Here is an 18,252-nt window from a genome sequence, read left to right as displayed (position 1 = left end):
CACACACACACACACACACACACACACACACACACACACACACACACACACACACACACACACACACACACACACACACAGACAATACATCCTTTCCCTTTTGTGATAGTCACTGGTACTCTCTTCCTCTCTCCCCATCTTTCTTACACATTGTCTTTCTCTTGTCTGAAGTGCACAGGGTGCAGATCATCGCACTCTCTCTCCCTTCTCATCCCCCACCTCTCTCGCTCGCTCTCTCCTCGACTCTCGCGGCTCTCTCCGGCTGAGCTCTCGCTGGAAGACCGGGAGGAGGGAGGCAGGAGGAGGAGGAGGGAGGAGGAGGTGGTGGAGAGCGCGCGAGAGAGGAGGGGGGGACATGGCAATGGGGGGTTGCGGAGAGAGAGATTTCTCTCTCTCCCTCTCTTCTTCGTGGCCGTCACTGGGCCCCAGAAACAGGAGCGTGTGGTTCATTTACAGGTAGCGGCTGTTTCCTCATTCATTGGCTGGCTATGGATGTGAGGAGAGGACAATGGAGAGAGGGGAGAGGTAGATGATGCTATTGAGAGGCCGTGCCTTTTCAAAGACAGACTAATAAGCTGTGTATTCTGTGTGTGTGCCTCTTGGAGCGTGCGTGTGCGAATATGTGCGTGTGCGTCTTAAATCCGTGTTGTTCCTATGCATGTGTATATCTGTGGTACAGAAGTGGCTATTGAATGGAGACTATGCAGCATGTTTATTTCTGTGTCTTCCTCCCGTGCGTTTTTGAACACTGTGTGTGTGTCTGTGTGTGTTTGTGTGTGTGTGTTAGTGCATGAAAGAGAGCACATATTGATGCATTTCAGTCAGACAGTGTGGGTGTATTTCATTCTCTTTGAGTCATGATTTCTGTAAGCAGATATTTTTAATTCACCAGGACTTCCCATACATTTCTGTTGCTTTAAAAATGCCATTGTCACATCCCATATCATTTTTTCAATGTCTCTCACTGTATCATTAGAGACGTGTGGTATTTTTACTGTACTGGGAAAGTCAGTAAATTGAAAGAGTGTTTTTTTTTCCCCTCTAATGTTGGAAAAGCGGTCATTTCTCTGCATGTTTGTGTGTGTGCGTGCTTTTTTCTTGATGTGAGAATGCATGTGACTATATACAATGAATCAAATATATGTGGCTTTCACATATAAGTGTGTATGTCATAGCGCTCGCTGTGGGAGTGTCTCTCCTGCACATTTATCTGTGCGCTTTTCATCTGTCTACCATGTCTCCATCCACGGTGTGCGTGTGTGTGTGTGTATGTGTGACTAAACATCTGTCAAGTGCTTCACTTGTGATGTGTGTGTAATGTCTCCACATAAGCTATGTATTTGCATGTACATTCAGCAGGTGAATGGTTAAAAAAGCTCCCTTTTTTTCTCAGTGATTGTGGATAGAAGAGAGGATGACTCAGGAGGGTACATAATAACTCTAGTCTCTAGTAGGCTTACAGCTTTATTCCAGCCAGTTCACTGAGAGTGTGCCCTGCTAATTAACCAGGGACGTTTGTGCTTTTTATGGTCCTGCTTGGCTGGGCCGTGGTGGACTCTGTAGCAACAGACGAGTTACATAGCTTTGCATACGTAAAGGGAATCAGGTGTGTTACTGTAAGCCAGCAATGCAAATTAGAAACCCCCAAAAGACCAACTGTGGCCGTGCCCCCCCTTCCCCGTTATCCTTATACAAGTAGATGGATGAAGAGCCCGATGGATCTGTCCACCCACTCTGTGTTACTTTGATCCTCAGAGAGGGAAGGCATGATGGAGGACAGGGTGAGAGAAAAAGGAATGAGGTGTGAGGAGCAGATGGCTGGAAGGCGGCTGAGCGTTGGCGAAACAGTAACATTGATGGAGAACACACAAGGGATGGACCTCACTAGGGGAAACTAGCGATCGTCTGTTCAGTGCTAAAGTTACAGCTTCATGTCAAAGTCTGGATCCTCGGGCCCGTCAGCCAATGCTCATGAGTCCACTGAACCCGGGTTGCGCAGGCACAGGCAAAACATTGTTTGCGGGGTTATATGCATAAGAACCGAGTACTGAGAACTCGCCAGACATTTAAAAAAACACACACACACAAAAAAAACCCCACCACATCTGCTGCCTAAAACCTAAAAAATATTTTACATTTTGTCCCTTTTTCATGGTAAATTATTTTTCATACGTCCCTTGTGAAGGCAGAGTTAGTGTGCAACCTTGTAGCCAAAAAAATCCTACCTCTACTCAGTACTTATCACGTACTTATCATGAAATAAATAGACAGTTTATTTTAACTTCCCATTTAAAAGAAGGATGAACGAAACAGCTTATTTCCAGGAAAAAAAAAATTCTGTCCTTGAGCCTACCCGGAGCAGTTTTAGTGTATGTTTTGGCAGTCAAGCTATCACTATAAATAAGGACGATTCTTCAACCAGGCTACACTTCCTGTTCTCTCACTGTTCTGCCATTTTTTTTTCTTTGGGAAATCAAATCCTTTGATTTGATTTCCGTTGGAGTGTCAGTTTGAGTTAACTCAAGCAGCACAAACTAACACAAAAAATGAGCTGCCTGTGAAAGAAATATCTGGAATTCCTCTTTAATCATACAACTCTGCTCGAGCCCCGGGCTCTCTAGCAGGGGCAGGGTGAATTGACATTGTTAGAAAGTCAAGTCCAGAAATGACTCATGAGATGTGGCTGTGTGTGGCAGTGTGGAGTCCATTTAACTGGCCCTGTATTAGAGAAAGTGTTGTAAAGCAGCCTGGCCAAAACGTCCCAGACATGGTAATAGAATAATGAAGGAGCTTGCTGAGCCACTACTCAAGCCGTCTCATAATAAGATTGCATCGCCAAAGCCTGTGATCGATGTTTCTATGTTCTCGGACTGTAGTCTTTGAGCAAGAGGAGCTGTTTGTGATGGTGGGGGGTGGGTTAGAGGCCCGTCTGACTTCTTGTACATAATTTGAAGTGTCATGTATGACCGGTAGTGGTTGCGCAGGAGTCGGTGAAGCAGTATCCTTGCAAAAGCTGCCAGAGGCGGTGAAAGCTAATGCAGCGATTTGGGTGCATTTGGAAGTTTCCATTATCAGTGGATGTGCACATTTTTCTAATGTGCTGTTCCCCCCGGCCCAGTGCTTGTCAGCTCTAGCTGGATTACTCCATAGTATGGAATGTCATCTCATATACAATTCCTCCCATTGTGACACTAACTGTATCCCCCCCATCAACCCTCTTTTGTGCACCAAAGCTTTTTGTATGACATCCACAAGCTCAAGTATCTTTTGCTGCAGTGTGATTTCAGAATGTGTTGCAGTATAGCTGTTTTCCACATTTAGAAGATGCATTAATTGCATGACCGTAACACTTTTCTTCTACTAGACAATCATATCTTCATCTCCAACTCTCTCTTTTTTTTTCACCCCTTCCTTCATTTCATATACCCGTTCTCTACTTTTTTCAAGTGACTACATCATTAAGGAGAAGACTGTGCTCCTACAGAAGAAAGACAATGAGGGCTTTGGGTTTGTACTCAGGGGAGCCAAAGGTGAGCGTCTTCTCAAAGTTCATCACGTATTGCCAAAGATTTCTAAGTCTTGTTAGTTATTTACTGCATAATTATCAAATCCATGCTCCTGTTGTGGTGAACCTCTTGTTTTCTTATCATCTACAGCTCAGACTCCCATAGAGGAGTTCACTCCAACGCCAGCATTCCCCGCGCTGCAGTACCTGGAGTCTGTTGATGAGGGGGGCGTGGCGTGGAGAGCGGGCCTGAGGATGGGGGACTTCCTCATTGAGGTAACCAGCATGCTAACTGAAGCTTTACTTTTACTTTCAATTCAAGACCTATGAAGAAAAAAGTAGTTTTGTAAAACAGAAACTGGGGTCATATGTTCATGTAGTTCATGTATTATGCAACAAACATAGGAAGCTGCAGGAAGCACGTTACAACACGTTACACGTTACAACAAACACGTTACAGCATTAGCATTTTTTCTTTTAAAAATGCTAGTGCTTTCTTCACTTGCTGTTCAGTGATTGTATGTCCTTTAGTAACAGCAAAAATAGACAATAAAGAAAACAGAGAATGGACAGGGTAAAGACATTTGTGTGCACTGAAAATATGTGCAGGATATGATGCATTGATGCGATTATTTCTATACTTCTCCTAAATACATAATTTGCATTTTAGTTATGGTCATTTGGAGGCTGCTGTGCTTGTAGTTGCTGCAACTCTCTGGCCTTTAAGAGTTCCTGTATGTTCCCTTAAAACCCTGGCACTAAAAATGGTGATTGTCAAACCTTTGTTACAGCTGACAGAAGCTGTTCATTACTATTCAACCTAATATGAGTCACTTATATAGCTGCCCAAGCTTTTGTAACTGTTATTAAGTTGCAGCTTGACTTGCTGGTGCACCTGCCCAGAAACCAGTAAGATTTATGTTTTAAACCACACAAGAAACCCAAATTGTTAAAGTGAACCACTGGGTAAGAGGAGACAATGCCTAAAGTGTGCACTCCAAACTGTCTCAGGTTTTTCATCCACTCTGTGCGACTAGAGTGGATTTTTCATTTTGTTCTGTGTTTTTCTGGCAGGTGAACGGTCAGAATGTGGTGAAGGTTGGTCATCGGCAGGTTGTCAACATGATCCGGCAGGGCGGCAACAGTCTCATGGTGAAAGTTGTCATGGTTGCTCGAAACCCTGAGCTGGAGGACACGGCTCGAAAGCGAGGTACTAGTCAGATTTTCGTCTTACGCCATTTGAATTCTGTGTTTATCATGTGATGATTAAGCTGATTGCATGTTTACGTCAACCTGAAAGCCTGTTGCAATGGGTTGTATACAAGAATTCTAAACATTAAATCTGCATTTGGCTGGCTTCCCTTGGCAGCCCCACAGCAGACAAAAAGACTGACTCCTCCTGCCATTGCCCTGCGCTCCAAGTCAATGACATCAGAGCTGGAAGATATGGGTAAGACGAAAGAAGGGACAAAGCGCAAAAGCATGAGTTCTGGGGGTCACATTGAAAAGGCTTCTTCTGGGGTGGGTTAGCAGCTTTTCTGCAGGAGGATGGTTTAGTACTGTGGTACTATTAAGGAAACACAGCATTAAATATTAACCAAGTTGATGCAGAAAGCCAAGAAAATTATCCAGAGTGGTGCATTTTTTTTCCACTAGCAACATCTTCATGGGAAGAAGTCTTTTGATTCATTTGCACTTATGATGTTAGCCATGAAGAGGAAAGGTGGCAATTAAACAGTGAGGTTAAGCGATACAAAAGCAGCGGCATGTTGTAAAAATGATGCATTTAAAATGTCATTTGTCACAAACAGCTCTGTTTTCTCTCTTCTTTTCAAACCAAATGTGCTGCATGCAGTGGACAAAGGTGGGAGAATCACAGATTTGTGTGCTCTCATGATCATTTCTGTCCCCATCAACATCCCTATCATCACATCAGCATTCACACCATCACATGTGTCTGAGTATGTACTTCATCTCTTCATCTGCTTTATACACTTTGCAGAAGTTCTAGTCACACCTAATTTCTCTTTCCCCAATTACGCGTGCAACAGCTGCCTCTCCGTGGAAAAAGAAAGCAGGTGAGTATCAGTGTTATCATCACCCCTATCAGCCTCTGAGCTTTAATTAAAAATCAGTCAGTTTGATGTCTTTTTTGCTTATTTTTCCAGAGTACGAGTCCTCTCAGGGTCCTGATAAGAAGAGGACCGTCTATCAGATGGCTTTAAGTAAGAAATCACTCTCACTGCTCTTGTGATACTGTAAGAAGGTGTTTAGATACGTTAAAGGTACAGTGCATAGTTTTTTGAGGTTATTTGGTATGTGATTATGACTTCCAGCAAACTGATATAGCTGCATCATAAACTGCTCATACAGGCAGAGTCCATCTTGTATTCAGTGGCTGAGAAATACAGTGGCTCTTTCAAACTATATATGACCATTTAACATCTGCTCATGTATACTTTTATCATCATTTTTTGTATTGTCTTTCTCCACCTCCTGCACCACGGGTCTCTCCTCCCTCATATCAAACCTAATCATCTGGATTGAAGTCACATGGAAATGTGCATAAACCTGCTTATCTATTCCCAGTAGTGTTGCAGTCACTTGTTGTCACCAGATTAGATATGTGAACCTCCCATCTCAGGGCTGCTGACAATGAGCCAGCTATACAACAGCGGCTCTGGTAACGTTATGCCAGCTAATGTTGGGCTGGAGTGTCCTAAAAAATATATAGTAAAAAAGTTTGATTACGTTACACAAAATGTATGATAGTTTATTTGATAAGTGTCCAACAGCATTAGATCCACTTCAAAGGAAGTTTCACTAACACTAGATAACAGCAGCTCGCTGTCACTGGTCAGAAGTGACCATCACTGACTCATCAGACTCATTTCATAAAGCTTTACAGCCTCATCCTGAGAAAATAGATATGGACACATATTAATGACTGAGGTAACCAGTGGACTGATAGCCTTCATTCACTAGAGAAGAGTTGTTGTCCCACAGTGCCATCGTAGCTGGGGTTGTGCTAGAGGTGAAATTTTACACACTGTACCTTTAAGGAGAGAGGAGTAGGATCACTGAAATCTTCCTTTAGCTTCTTTATTTACGGCTCTTCCACTACTCCTCTGTTTCCTTATGCCCTGACTTACGCCTTGTGTCTTATGCCCTCTGCTCTGTCTGTGTTTTAGATAAACTGGATGAAATCTTGGCTGCCGCTCAAAACACCATGACATCAGACAACCAGGGCCAGAGAGGTCATGGAGGCAAGAGGGACCGAAGCAAGAGTATTGTTCCCAATGTGTCCAAGGAGGTACTGTTGGGAATTGTGAGGAAATTGTCCTAGTTGAGGTCATTCCTGTAGCACATACATGTCAACAAGTTATTAAAGGGGGCCTTTAATGCTCATTTTGACCTTTGTTTTTTTTATCCTTTTGGTTATTCCTGGATTATACTAACATTGCTCTGCATGCATCACAGTTCATAAAAGAAAATCGTTTTCTTATACCAAGCTATTCCTATTGCCTCAATTGGACCCCACCCCTTTTAATTCTTTGTGGCACAAAATCAAAGATTTAACAAGATGCTAGAAATATTCCTCAGATGTTCTTCTGATGACCTCTGTTGGGTTACGTTTGCGTTTGTATCGTTTCAAAGCACTTCTCATCTGACTTGTGACATCAACAAGGCATTTTTTGCCCAGAGAAGTGCCACTCACTGGTTATTTTCTCTCACTTAAATCTCCTTTCTTCTCCATTCTGATGCCCAGTTTGACCTTCAGCAGGTTGTCTGGATCATGTCCATGTGCTTAAATGCACTAAGTTGCTGCAATGTGAATGGCTTGAACTCACGTTAAGGAGCAATTTTGAATATAATCACTCGTATTTTCTTTATATTTTGCTTCTAAGGAGATAGGCTTTTTTGTCATTTTTCATCATTTTTAATGAGAGGAACGGATTTTGAATCGTATCTTTGTGCATTTTGTTACTAACACACTTTGCTAAATTAACATATGCTCCCATTTGTTATGAATTAGCTATGAAAACTGTTTGGGGTTTTTTTTTGTTTGTTTTTTTTAAAAGAAGCGTGTCCTTAAAAAATTTAAAGAAACTGGACAAGTGGAGGACAAACAAAACTATCTACTGCACATGAGCAGTATCTAAAGCCCCTTTTCCGTTAGTACCTATTTGGATCAACTCGCCATAGCTCGCCATGACTCAGCTCGGATCAACTGGTTTTCCATTACAATTGAGTACTACCTAATGTGCATGGACGTTGTCATAGCAACGCATCTGAGCATCCCATAATGTAATTAATATGCGACACGAACACTACAACAACGGTGGATGTCAAGGTAAAATATACCTGCTGAAAACTGTGGCGAGTCGATCCGAGGAGGTACTAATGGAAATGGGGCTTTAAAGTCACCTAGGAGATGCATCTGGACCTTTAATTGTTCCATCTACTGTTTGCTGATCATCAGAAATGGTCTCAAGTTTTGAGGAAGGCAAATACAGAGAAAAGTTTGCGTGTTATGAATCCAAAATTGAAAATTCTGATTCAGTATGTATGGAGGAGATCAGGGAGGGGTACAACAGTGAGTGTCTACAATGGAGCCTCTGTTAGGATTTGGGGCTTTAGTGTTGTCTTGTCAAAATCAATGAAATTATGAATGCAGAAAAGTACCATCAGATTTTTCAGAATACCATCTGGAAAGCATCTGATTGCCAATTGCTTCATTTTTCAACATGAAAATGGGCCCAAACATACTGTCAATGCATACCTGGATAGGAAAACAAACTATAGAACACACTCAGTCATGCATTGGATTCAGATGATCCCACAAGAAACCTTGAAAGAGATTGGAACAAAAAGTATCCAGCATCCAAAGAAGAGTTGTGAATGTCTTTTAAAAGCCTGGAGAACTATTCCTGAAGACTACTTAAAGAAATAACAAAAAAGCTGTTGAATACTGTGTTGGAGAACAAAGCTAATCATACTAAATGATCTTTCAAACTCATTAGAATTGTAGAAACTGTTTTCGCCTTCTTTACTGTATTTCCATCTATCGATTTATTGATCTTTAAATATATATAACTATACACACACACACACACACAAACAATTACTCAACAGCTATTTCACCCTCTCAGATCTTCTCCACTGCTTTAGCACATACAGTATTTAGTCATGGAGGTGACTAATACCAACAAAAATAATTCAAATCTCTAAACCAACTTGGTCTTTAGCTCTGGGTGTTCTCCTGCCCTCGCTGCACTTTAGAGAAAATGATTGACTATTGACCACCCACTCCAAAACATTTGTTTAGTGTGAGTCAGATTATGTCCATTCATCTATACTCTGCTGCCTAATGTACTGTTACTCAGACTTATTGTTTTTTATGTATTGGATTATTCTGTATATATCTACTCAACAACAGCCAACATCAGTTTTATTTGATTATATCTAAATTACTGTTGTATTTCTTCTCTTTATAAACCTCCTTCATTTTAAATTCTCATTCATTCTCTTTTACTTACTTTTCTTTCTTTCTTTTTGGTACCTGAAGCAACCATATGATCAGCAGTCATCACTGGCAATGGTACAAGCTGGACCTGGTTTTGACTACAACCAAGCTCATTTTCAACCAGGCCACGGTCCCCAGCATGCAGTCATGATGCGTCAAAAATCTATTGGTAATGTCAGTTCTTCTTATGAGATATCTGCCAGCTCAGTACAGCTTCTTCTTGTAAATGTTTCTAAATGTGTGTGACCTTCTTCTTAGGTGTAACAGAGGAGGAAAGGCAGTACCTTCACCCACCTGCTATGAAGTTAGCTCGCAGCCTGTCTGTGCCTGGACCAGAAGAAATCCCCCCACCACCAAACACATCTGCTCCAGAGCCACCTTTGTCTGCAGGCCCTCATCCGGGTAGAGGACCTGCCATGCCAATCCCTCCTGTATCTCAACCTCACTACCAGCTCCACTCTCAGCCAGGGCATCCTTCCCAAGCTGGCTGGGAAAGGGCAGGACCAGGTGTAATGAACCAGCAGGTCATGGTTCCCACCCTTCGGAGGCAGTCAGAAGGACTGTGCATCAGAGAGCCAGAGGCGCCCAGGAGAGGTGGTGGCAAGATGGGAGGATTAAGGAGAGGCTACAGCAGTGCTACACCCCCAACAAGTGCTAAGCCTAAGGCCCAACAACAAGCACCCCAGCATCAACCACCTGTGTCCAACCGGGATCAGAGTGGAGGAGTTGGCAGAGGGGTGGCAAGGAGGGGAGGTCGGGGAGCTTTGATGAAACAGTCAAAAGTGGAAGATGGTCTGAGACAGCATCGAGGAAAAGGAGGTGCAACCAAAGAGAAGAGCTCTATCCCCATTCCCACCATCATTGTCAAAGCGCCCTCCACCAGTAGCAGTGGTCGAAGCAGCCAGGGTAGCAGCATGGAGGCTGAGCCCTCCCAAGATGTGGAAGACCAAACCTCTGGAGAGGCAACCCCAGACAGCCCTAATACTAGCCTGCCCTCACCACTCACCTCTGTGCCACCTCAACCTCCAACATCGACTTCTTTGCCTTCATCAACTGTTGCCCCTTCGGTTTCCTCACAGCAAAACCTAGCAAACTTGGATTATAGTTCAGCATTTGGTACAACATTTGCGGGTGGAGGAGCACGCAGGGAAAGGGAACGCTTTCGAGATATGAGGAGAAAGAGTGCTTCTTTCTTCCTCTCATCAGAGGAGGACATCCAAGTGGAAGCAGGATGTGGAGCTGGAGAGGGAGGAGGAATACAAGGGGTGCGAATTCAGCCTTTACAGGGCTCACAAATGGAAGTGCCCACCCCTCGGCTTCGGCCTTCCAAGTCTATAGATGAAGGCATGTTTTCTGGAGACAACTACGTCAGCTATTCCAGCAGCATGCCCCCAGCTTTTGGCCTGCCTGAGTATTCTTCCCCTGTCCTCAATCAGGACGGCCAGCCTAAGTCAGCTCCCTCAATGTATGGAACCCAGCCTGCCACTACCTTCATTCACCCACTTACTGGGAAGGTTCTGGACCCCTCGTCCCCTCTGGGATTGGCCCTGGCTGCAAGAGAGCGGGCTCTAAAAGATGATCGCAGGACACGACGAGAGGACAGACATTTTGGCCGGCAACTTTCCACAGTAGGAGCCTTCCCCACCCCTGTTCAGACTCCAACGCCTTCTCTTTTTGCAACGCCAACGCAGTCGGCCTACACTTCTCCAGTATCTCTCCACCTAAGTTCCCCAACCACTACCACCTCTCCTGCATCTATGAGCCGGCCACAATCACCAAGGATATTACGTTTGGGGGGGGCAGGTGGGGAGCGTGTGGAAAGAGAAAAGGAGGGAGGACCCAGGGAAGGTCTTAGAGTTCGCTTCTCTGAAGACAGAAACAGCCAATATTCAACCCAGTACTACCCACAAAGTCCCAGGGAGCGAGAAAAGGAGGTGTATGACAGCAGGCCTGCTCCACCCATACAGCCTCCTCCCCCACCAACTCAACCTGCCCCCCGCAGACCTTCCTTCCTTCAGATGGAAAGCACTCCCAACACCAGCTACATTCCTCAGTATACTGTCCCCACAGCCCCTTCACAAGCACACGAAGCAATGGAAGAAGCTAGGGCGGGAGCAGGTGGAAATTTAGGACTCATGGTTTTGCCTCCACCAGCTCCATCAATAGACGTAGATGATGAGTTTGTCTTCGCAGATCCCTTGCCCCCTCCTTTGCAGTTTGCTAATGGTAAGAATGAGAGGGTCCGGGAATTTTCACAACATCGTCAACACCAGGGTCAGCATTCTGTTTCTGCTGCTCCACCCGCCCCACCTCCTCCTCCATCCCCCAAGACCTCAAATCCTCCCCAACCCACTTCACAGGGTGGCGACTCCGCTACCTCCAGCCTTACTTCCTATGACAGTGAAGTGGCCAACCTCACGCAGTCAGCTCTCTCTCCATCTTATCCATCCCCACAGATCTTTCCCTCTGCCTCCACCTCCATTACCACCACCACCACCACCTCTGCTGCTTCTCTGCCTCCTACATCACTGCACAGACCCCAGCCCATGTCCCATTCCCACACCTATTACAGCAGCTCTAATGACCCCTCAATAGGTATTCATACCCCAGCACAGGACAGAGGCACTGCCACCCTCACCACTACCATGACCTATGCTACCACGACCATGACTGCAACTGCTGCTGCCACCACCACCACAACTTCTCCAGCATCCTCTGACTACAGTATGAGTATGGCTGGGCCCAAGGCTGGCTTCACCACAGGGGGAAAAGCATCTGACCACACTCATCAGACTACTATTATACACAAGAGCGGAGACTGGCAAGAAGCTGTGGTGGATTCTGGAATTGAAGAGCTGGACAGTCACAGTAGCAGTGACCACCATTTAGAAATGCTGGGACTCTGTGGGCTAAGAGGAGAGAGAGGAGGGGTTGGAGGAGATGGGCGAGGAGGAGAGGGAGAGAAAATCAGTGAACATCAGGATCCTTGCACAACCTACTCAGGTGGGCAAACATTTGAGGTGCACAGCGCCAAATTGGCAAATCCCGTGTTTCCGAAGATGACTCATTACAAGGAGGGTGGAGGGAGGGGCCCATCTGTAGCACTACGTAGGCAGAACAGCACCAATCCCGCTCCTTTGCAGTTACACAGACAAAACAACCCAGAAGACACCGGTATAGATGGAGGATTTTCAGATGAAAGGAAGCACAAGCAGAGTCGATCCAAGATGGAAGACGGCTTCAGCTCTGCCCTGGCTGCCTGCTTAGAGAGGCCCATGGACACTCGATCAGTGGGCTGGAGTGACCTTGGAGAACACGAGCAAGCTGGAGTCCAGAGAGGCGTTTTGGTTTTGGATGGCCGCAGAATTCACTCACCTCTCTCAGGTGTGAAAGCCAGCATCATCAATGAACTAAGCTCCAAGCTACAGCAGATGAGCAGCATGAAGAGCATGGATGAGTGGAGCCACACTCCAAAGTCTCCCACCATGCATAGGTTTGCTGATCTTCTTGATATTATAACTAAATGAAAGATATTTGATAGTGTGAATTACATTTTACAGGATAATTCTATTTGTCTTTTAGGTATTCAGCGGATTACAGTGATGCTTTTCATAGCCCTCCCACTGGACGCTCGACCTCACCGCTGCCCACTTCCTCCCCACAGCATCGTCAGACCCTGACCCCAAACCTCTCGGCAACACCTTCTGTCTCGCCCTCCCCTCAAGTCCCAGTTCAGCGCAACTGGACCCGATCCCCTTCTCCACAAATGCCCTCGTCCCCAGTTCATTCACATCCTCCCCATTCTCCAACCTACTGCCCATACCCAACATCACCTAAGCACAGGTCCAAGATGCGTAGACAGACTTTTGATTTTCCATGCAGTCCTACTAAAGAGATGCGGTCTTCAGTCGCTCGACGTCGGGCTCCCAGTCCTCTTATCTATAACACTGAACAGCAAAGTCCCACCCCTCCCAGACCCTCCTCTCTCCCAATCCTTCCAAGCACACCCGTCTACAGCAACCCATTTGAGTTTCCCGGGCCCCTTACTCCTCCTTCTCCTGGCATCCCTCTAGGAGATGCCTACAAAGCTTCAACTCCTCCACTGTTTTCTCCATCTGGTGTGCCAAGTCCAAATCCCTTGCTTGTCTCCCGTTCACTCTCCCCCACTCATTTTCTCTCTGGAGCCTCTTCCCCCATGCATTTACCACCTAGCCCTTCCTGTCTCAACTATCCCCATCTCAATCCTCCTCCTCCAACTAAACCATTTGCCATCAAACCCCTACCCTACTGGACCAAGTATGACGTGGCCGACTGGCTGGCTTATCTGAATCTGGGTGAACACAGAGAGCGTTTTATAGACAATGAGATAGATGGATCACATCTGCCTTCACTCACCAAGGATGACTTCTTGGATCTAGGAGTGACACGTGTGGGGCATCGAATGAACATCGAGAGGGCACTGAAGAAACTCACTGACAGGTGAGGGAGGACTAATAGACTCTGGAAAACAGAGAGGCAACGAGGTCAAAAAGGAGCACTGGATGATGAAGGAAAGTCAAAGAGTCTCATTACTTCCATGCAAGTTAGCTCAACCATCCCCTTCCTTCATTAGAGGCATATAAATTGATAAGGTCATCGCATCTTCTCTCCATTCCCTTCTCTTTCACTTTAGTAACTTAGTCATATCAACCTTAGTCGTTCCATCTTTTTTAAGTTTCCACCCATTCTTATTCTTTGATTTGGCCTCCTTTTCTTCCCAGGCGGCTCTCCTCTCCTTTGCATGTCAGTACTCCTCCCCGAGACACAGACTGAGAGAATGAAGGTGTGATTCAAAGATGAAAAAGAGGGAAAGAAATGAAATGACAAAGATCATCAGTAACAGAAGATTTGCAAGAGAAGAACAGTGGACAACAACAGCTTGCGTTGAACTTGTTCGAATCCATGGATATGTGGAGAAACATGTTGTCTTGCACATTTGTTTTAGAGCACTGGATGGAAATTTGTAGAACTATTGGTCAAAAGAGGTGATGAAGAAAATAAGAATTTCTACAGATAATGCTTTTCATCTGAAAATATACTTTAAAACTTTTGATGGACAGGCATTTAATTAACACACCGTTTTGTGCTGTAAAAGAATAAACACACATACGCACTTGCACTCATATTCTCACACACACTGACAGATGGATTCTCACACCATCTGCTGCTTTGCAGCAATGAGAAAACTTGAGTCTGAGTTCAAAGAAAAAGTTGCAAAGTTGCTGCTTAAAGGGTGAAGCCCAATTAAATGTTACTGATTATGTCTGAGCCAGAAACTCTTGTAAAAGCAGAGGGCCATATCCTAACATCAGTTTTGTAGCTTTAAGCAGATCAGAGTATCGATGGCTGCGAGTACTGGAGCCAAAGTCAGAATGTGGGAGAAAGGCTTTTTTGTAAATGATGATAGAAGAAAAGCTAAACAACCACAGTACTGTTTTATATATTTGCCATTTTCCCCCAAAGGTTGCCCCAGTATGCTTTGTATGTATGTACTTTGCAAGCGCTAAATATATCTTCCATGTTAAACTGAATTCACTATTAGTAGAAACCATTTGTTTTGTACTAAGTGCTGATTGCAATCATTCATTTCAAACTGGTCAGGGTATTTCTAATCGTTGGAATCAAAGTTGTGAAAAACGAGGACAGAAATTTGAAAAACTGTTGTTGTTAAATTAATCTTTTTATTGTTGTCTTGATTATTCTGCAGAAAGGAAATGGCATATTAGAAATGAAATGTTTAGCGTGTCATTTCAAACCATTTTTCTTAGACTTTCTTGGTGTTTACTGGCCATAGCACAGGTCAAAGGGTGGCTCCATCCTCTACCATGCCATAATGTTGAACGCCCTCTCTCTCACACAGCAGGTGCAGTGATCAAAAAGGGCTTACTTTACTTTACTGCTTCTGTCTGCCTGACTTCCTCAACCTTAAGCCTCTGTGAGTCTGTGTGTGTCTGATTTTGTGCGTGTGTGTCCATCTGCCTGCGTTGGTAGTCAAATGCTTTGCCCCCTGAGCCCCTTTCTTTCTCTAATGCCTTTTTCAAAATGTATTTATAATGCTCAGACAGCATTGTTTATCTTTTCTCACCAGATGACAATCCAAATGTTTCACTGTTCCACACACATTACCCCTCAGAAAGAAAAGCTCTGACTCAGTTTTAAAAGGGATTTTTCTGCGATAAACTTAAAATACTATGAGTGTTGCATAGAGGTGAACATGAACATCCTGGATTTTGTTTTTAACGTGCCAGTTTAGCCATTTGCAGTAAAATCAACTGTAAGGCAAAAACACATCATTTATAGCTCTGTATGTAATGATGATGATGGCAACGACAAAGATAACATATAAAAATATAGTATAATGAAGATTATAATATTAAGTATGTAAACATTTTAAGAATCTCCGTCTTCCAAATAGTGTGGGCAAAATTCTTTGAAGCTTTGTTTTGTTTATGGTTCATTTTGGGTTTTCTGTAAATGCTTTCTATACTGCTGGCCCTGTGGTGACCCCTGTGAAGCTGACACGTTAGTATACTGCATATTTTCTACATGTGAGTTTAAAATTACGGCTCTGTATTCTTATGACGAGTTGCTATCACATTATGGTCGAAAAGGAGAAAGGATTGAGCAGTAGTGTAGAAAGCATTACATACTATGATTTAAAAGAGCATTTTAGGTCTAGTGAAATGCATAACGACTATGACTACATACAGTTTGAGCATAAGTATGCAGAGATAAAAGGTATATATAAATATATAAATATATATATATAATTTTTGTTTTAAATAAAATACAGTATACTGGTAAACAACATGATAGAGGTACAACTAAGGTGTTGAAATAAATGCTAAAATAAACTATTGCCCTGTTGTGATTCTCATTTCATGTTGGATTCCCTCTTCTGACAGATTCACATAATGATCCAATTTCAAGTGCAGTGTTTGAATTGAGTCATTTGGCAGCAGCTCGTCTCAGCCCTAGGGTGGTTGAACACAACATTGTTTTCAGGTCCAGGATTGTTTTCCCATCAGGCTCAGTGAGCTAATAGGACAAAAGTTTAGAGAGCAAGGATAAGAAGATGAGATGGCTTGATTCAAAGCAAACACTGGCTGCATTCATGCAGCAAAACGAATGATGCCCGTGAGGCATGAAGAACAATGCAAAACAACTTGAAAGAAATGACTGTTTTCTACCGTGGTGGTCAGTTTAAGGTTCATGGGAGAAAACTGTAAATGTAATCATGCTGATTTTTTCGTGCCAGTTTTCCCATTTATTTTCTTTTTTTGCATTTCTTTTTGTTGAGTTTTGCACACAATTAGGAAAACTACCAAGAATCGGTTTTCTTTGTGTCATAAAGCCACAACTGTTTTCTTCTCATGGGGATACTTTTAATCGAACTTATTCAATTTAATTTATTTTTTTATAGCACCAAAGACGCTCCAAAAATATAAAGCAAAGACCAATAATCAGACGACCCTCTTGAGCAAGAATATGGTGACAGTGGGAAAGAAAAACTCCCTTTTACAGGAAGAAATCTTCCATCAGAACCAGGCTCAGGGAGGCTCAGCAGGTCTTACCAACAGAAAAATTCAGGATATCCTCAACAACTCACCTCTGTTATCAGCTTCACTGATTCATCAACTCATACTGACTCCTTTTATAGCCTCCTCCAGAGTAAATTCCCATGGACACCCAGTATATTGACAGCTAAGGTAAACAGTGGACTGACACCGCATACTCACTACACATAAATGGTGGCCAGAGTCATTTATCCTGCAGTGGTCACCATAGTTGGATTTTGCACTTGAATTGAGAGAGTAAGTAAGAAGACAAAATTCAGTTGATTGCAATCTACTGACATCTAGTGGTGAGATGTTACACACTGTTAGCATCGCGAGATCTGGGACTGGAGGGAAAACAACGAAAATGGCTATGTCCATCTTTTATATGCAGTCTTTGGTTTTCAGGTGTTTTTCATGGGAGGTCTTGCGGCTTTACAAACAGAGGAAACCAATTTTTAAAGGACTATATAAGTTATACTAATAAAAACTATTTTTGTACCAGGCTGTAAATATGCTTTATTCTAATGTAGATTTTAACATGGATACTTATTAAAACTGATTCAGTTTTAGAGACAGCTTCAAATAGCCCATCCAGGAATTACAGTTTCTGACAGCTCCTTGTTGGCTTCATGTTTCGGTCCCAGAGGCTACCACTTACTCACAACATGTGTAGTTTTAATAAGGGTTTTTCAAAGTTACTTTTCTTTACTGATATCTTCAAGTTCATTTTGCATAAGGACTGCATATCTGGTACAAATTAAAAGAGTAACCATCACATAACTGGGCAATCTGACTGGTGAAACAAGTCTTTAAACTTGTACTTAAAGCATGTAGAACACTGTTTCTGTTCTTCCTACAGATATTTTCTTCTTTACACTTGTTTTTTTTTTCACTTGAATAACAGGATTGTTTGTTGAATTTGTCACCAATCTCTATTTTAATTTAAACTCTGTTTCTCCAAGGTCTGAAAAGTAATAGTAAGTAGCATTCAGGTCTGTGATTTGGAAAATATATAATGGTCTTTAAATATTAAAATGTAATTTTCCATTGCTATGAGCACAATTACTATTCGCTTGGCTTGCATTGTCTCGAGGATGCAGCAGAAATCTTAGATGCTTACTCGGAAACCAGGACACACAAAGTCACAAACTCTATTACTAGAGACATCTACCAAGTGAGAAAACAAACGCTTTCACAGTTTGGACACATTGACCCCTAAATGTTACTTATATACCCTGGATTTTTTTCTCAAAAAGACTTTAATGGAAGTCTCGTTCTAACCATGTACACGTGCATATCTGTGCTTTCACCATGGATTTCAAACCTGTCCAGAAAGTCGCCGTCCAATTCTGTGTCAGACTGACTTGTATGTCATGGGTGATGCTGATAACAGATGGGTCTCTGACTACAATCCAGAGACCAGACAGCAGTTATCAGTGTAAAAAGAAAGCACATGTGCATGCCTGAAGGAGGCAGATCAGGTCAGGAGCATGACCAGGAGTGTGTTCATTGTTTTTGTTTGTTTGCTTGCTTGCCTTTTGTTTTTCAACTGTCAACACTGTGTTCTACTGTAATGTCTTGCGACCTTCCAAGAAAAACCTCTGATGCAAAATGTGATACCT

General features: G+C 43.3%; 1 protein-coding gene across 1 annotated transcript in view; it reads left to right on the top strand.

Annotated features, from left to right (window-relative positions):
- Positions 1-15,920, top strand: part of LOC102201467 (SH3 and multiple ankyrin repeat domains protein 1-like) — a 31,537-nt gene extending 15,617 nt beyond the window's left edge. Inside the window, exons 16-27 of the mRNA XM_013913787.1 lie at positions 3,448-3,530; positions 3,657-3,781; positions 4,580-4,715; positions 4,875-4,955; positions 5,361-5,369; positions 5,557-5,583; positions 5,674-5,730; positions 6,697-6,818; positions 9,075-9,201; positions 9,291-12,525; positions 12,615-13,511; positions 13,793-15,920. Coding sequence (XP_013769241.1) covers positions 3,448-3,530; positions 3,657-3,781; positions 4,580-4,715; positions 4,875-4,955; positions 5,361-5,369; positions 5,557-5,583; positions 5,674-5,730; positions 6,697-6,818; positions 9,075-9,201; positions 9,291-12,525; positions 12,615-13,511; positions 13,793-13,844 — 4,951 coding nt within the window. The 3' untranslated portion in view covers positions 13,845-15,920. The remainder of the gene's footprint in view (positions 1-3,447; positions 3,531-3,656; positions 3,782-4,579; positions 4,716-4,874; positions 4,956-5,360; positions 5,370-5,556; positions 5,584-5,673; positions 5,731-6,696; positions 6,819-9,074; positions 9,202-9,290; positions 12,526-12,614; positions 13,512-13,792) is intronic.
- Positions 15,921-18,252: the final 2,332 nt, after the last annotated feature.

This window comes from Pundamilia nyererei, unplaced genomic scaffold (assembly GCF_000239375.1).
Source record: "Pundamilia nyererei isolate P.nyererei 1_Seehausen unplaced genomic scaffold, PunNye1.0 scaffold00005, whole genome shotgun sequence".
NCBI classification, from domain to species: Eukaryota; Metazoa; Chordata; class Actinopteri; order Cichliformes; family Cichlidae; genus Pundamilia; species Pundamilia nyererei.
Note: the sequence above shows the minus strand (reverse complement) of the source record. Positions and strands in the feature narration are given on the sequence as shown.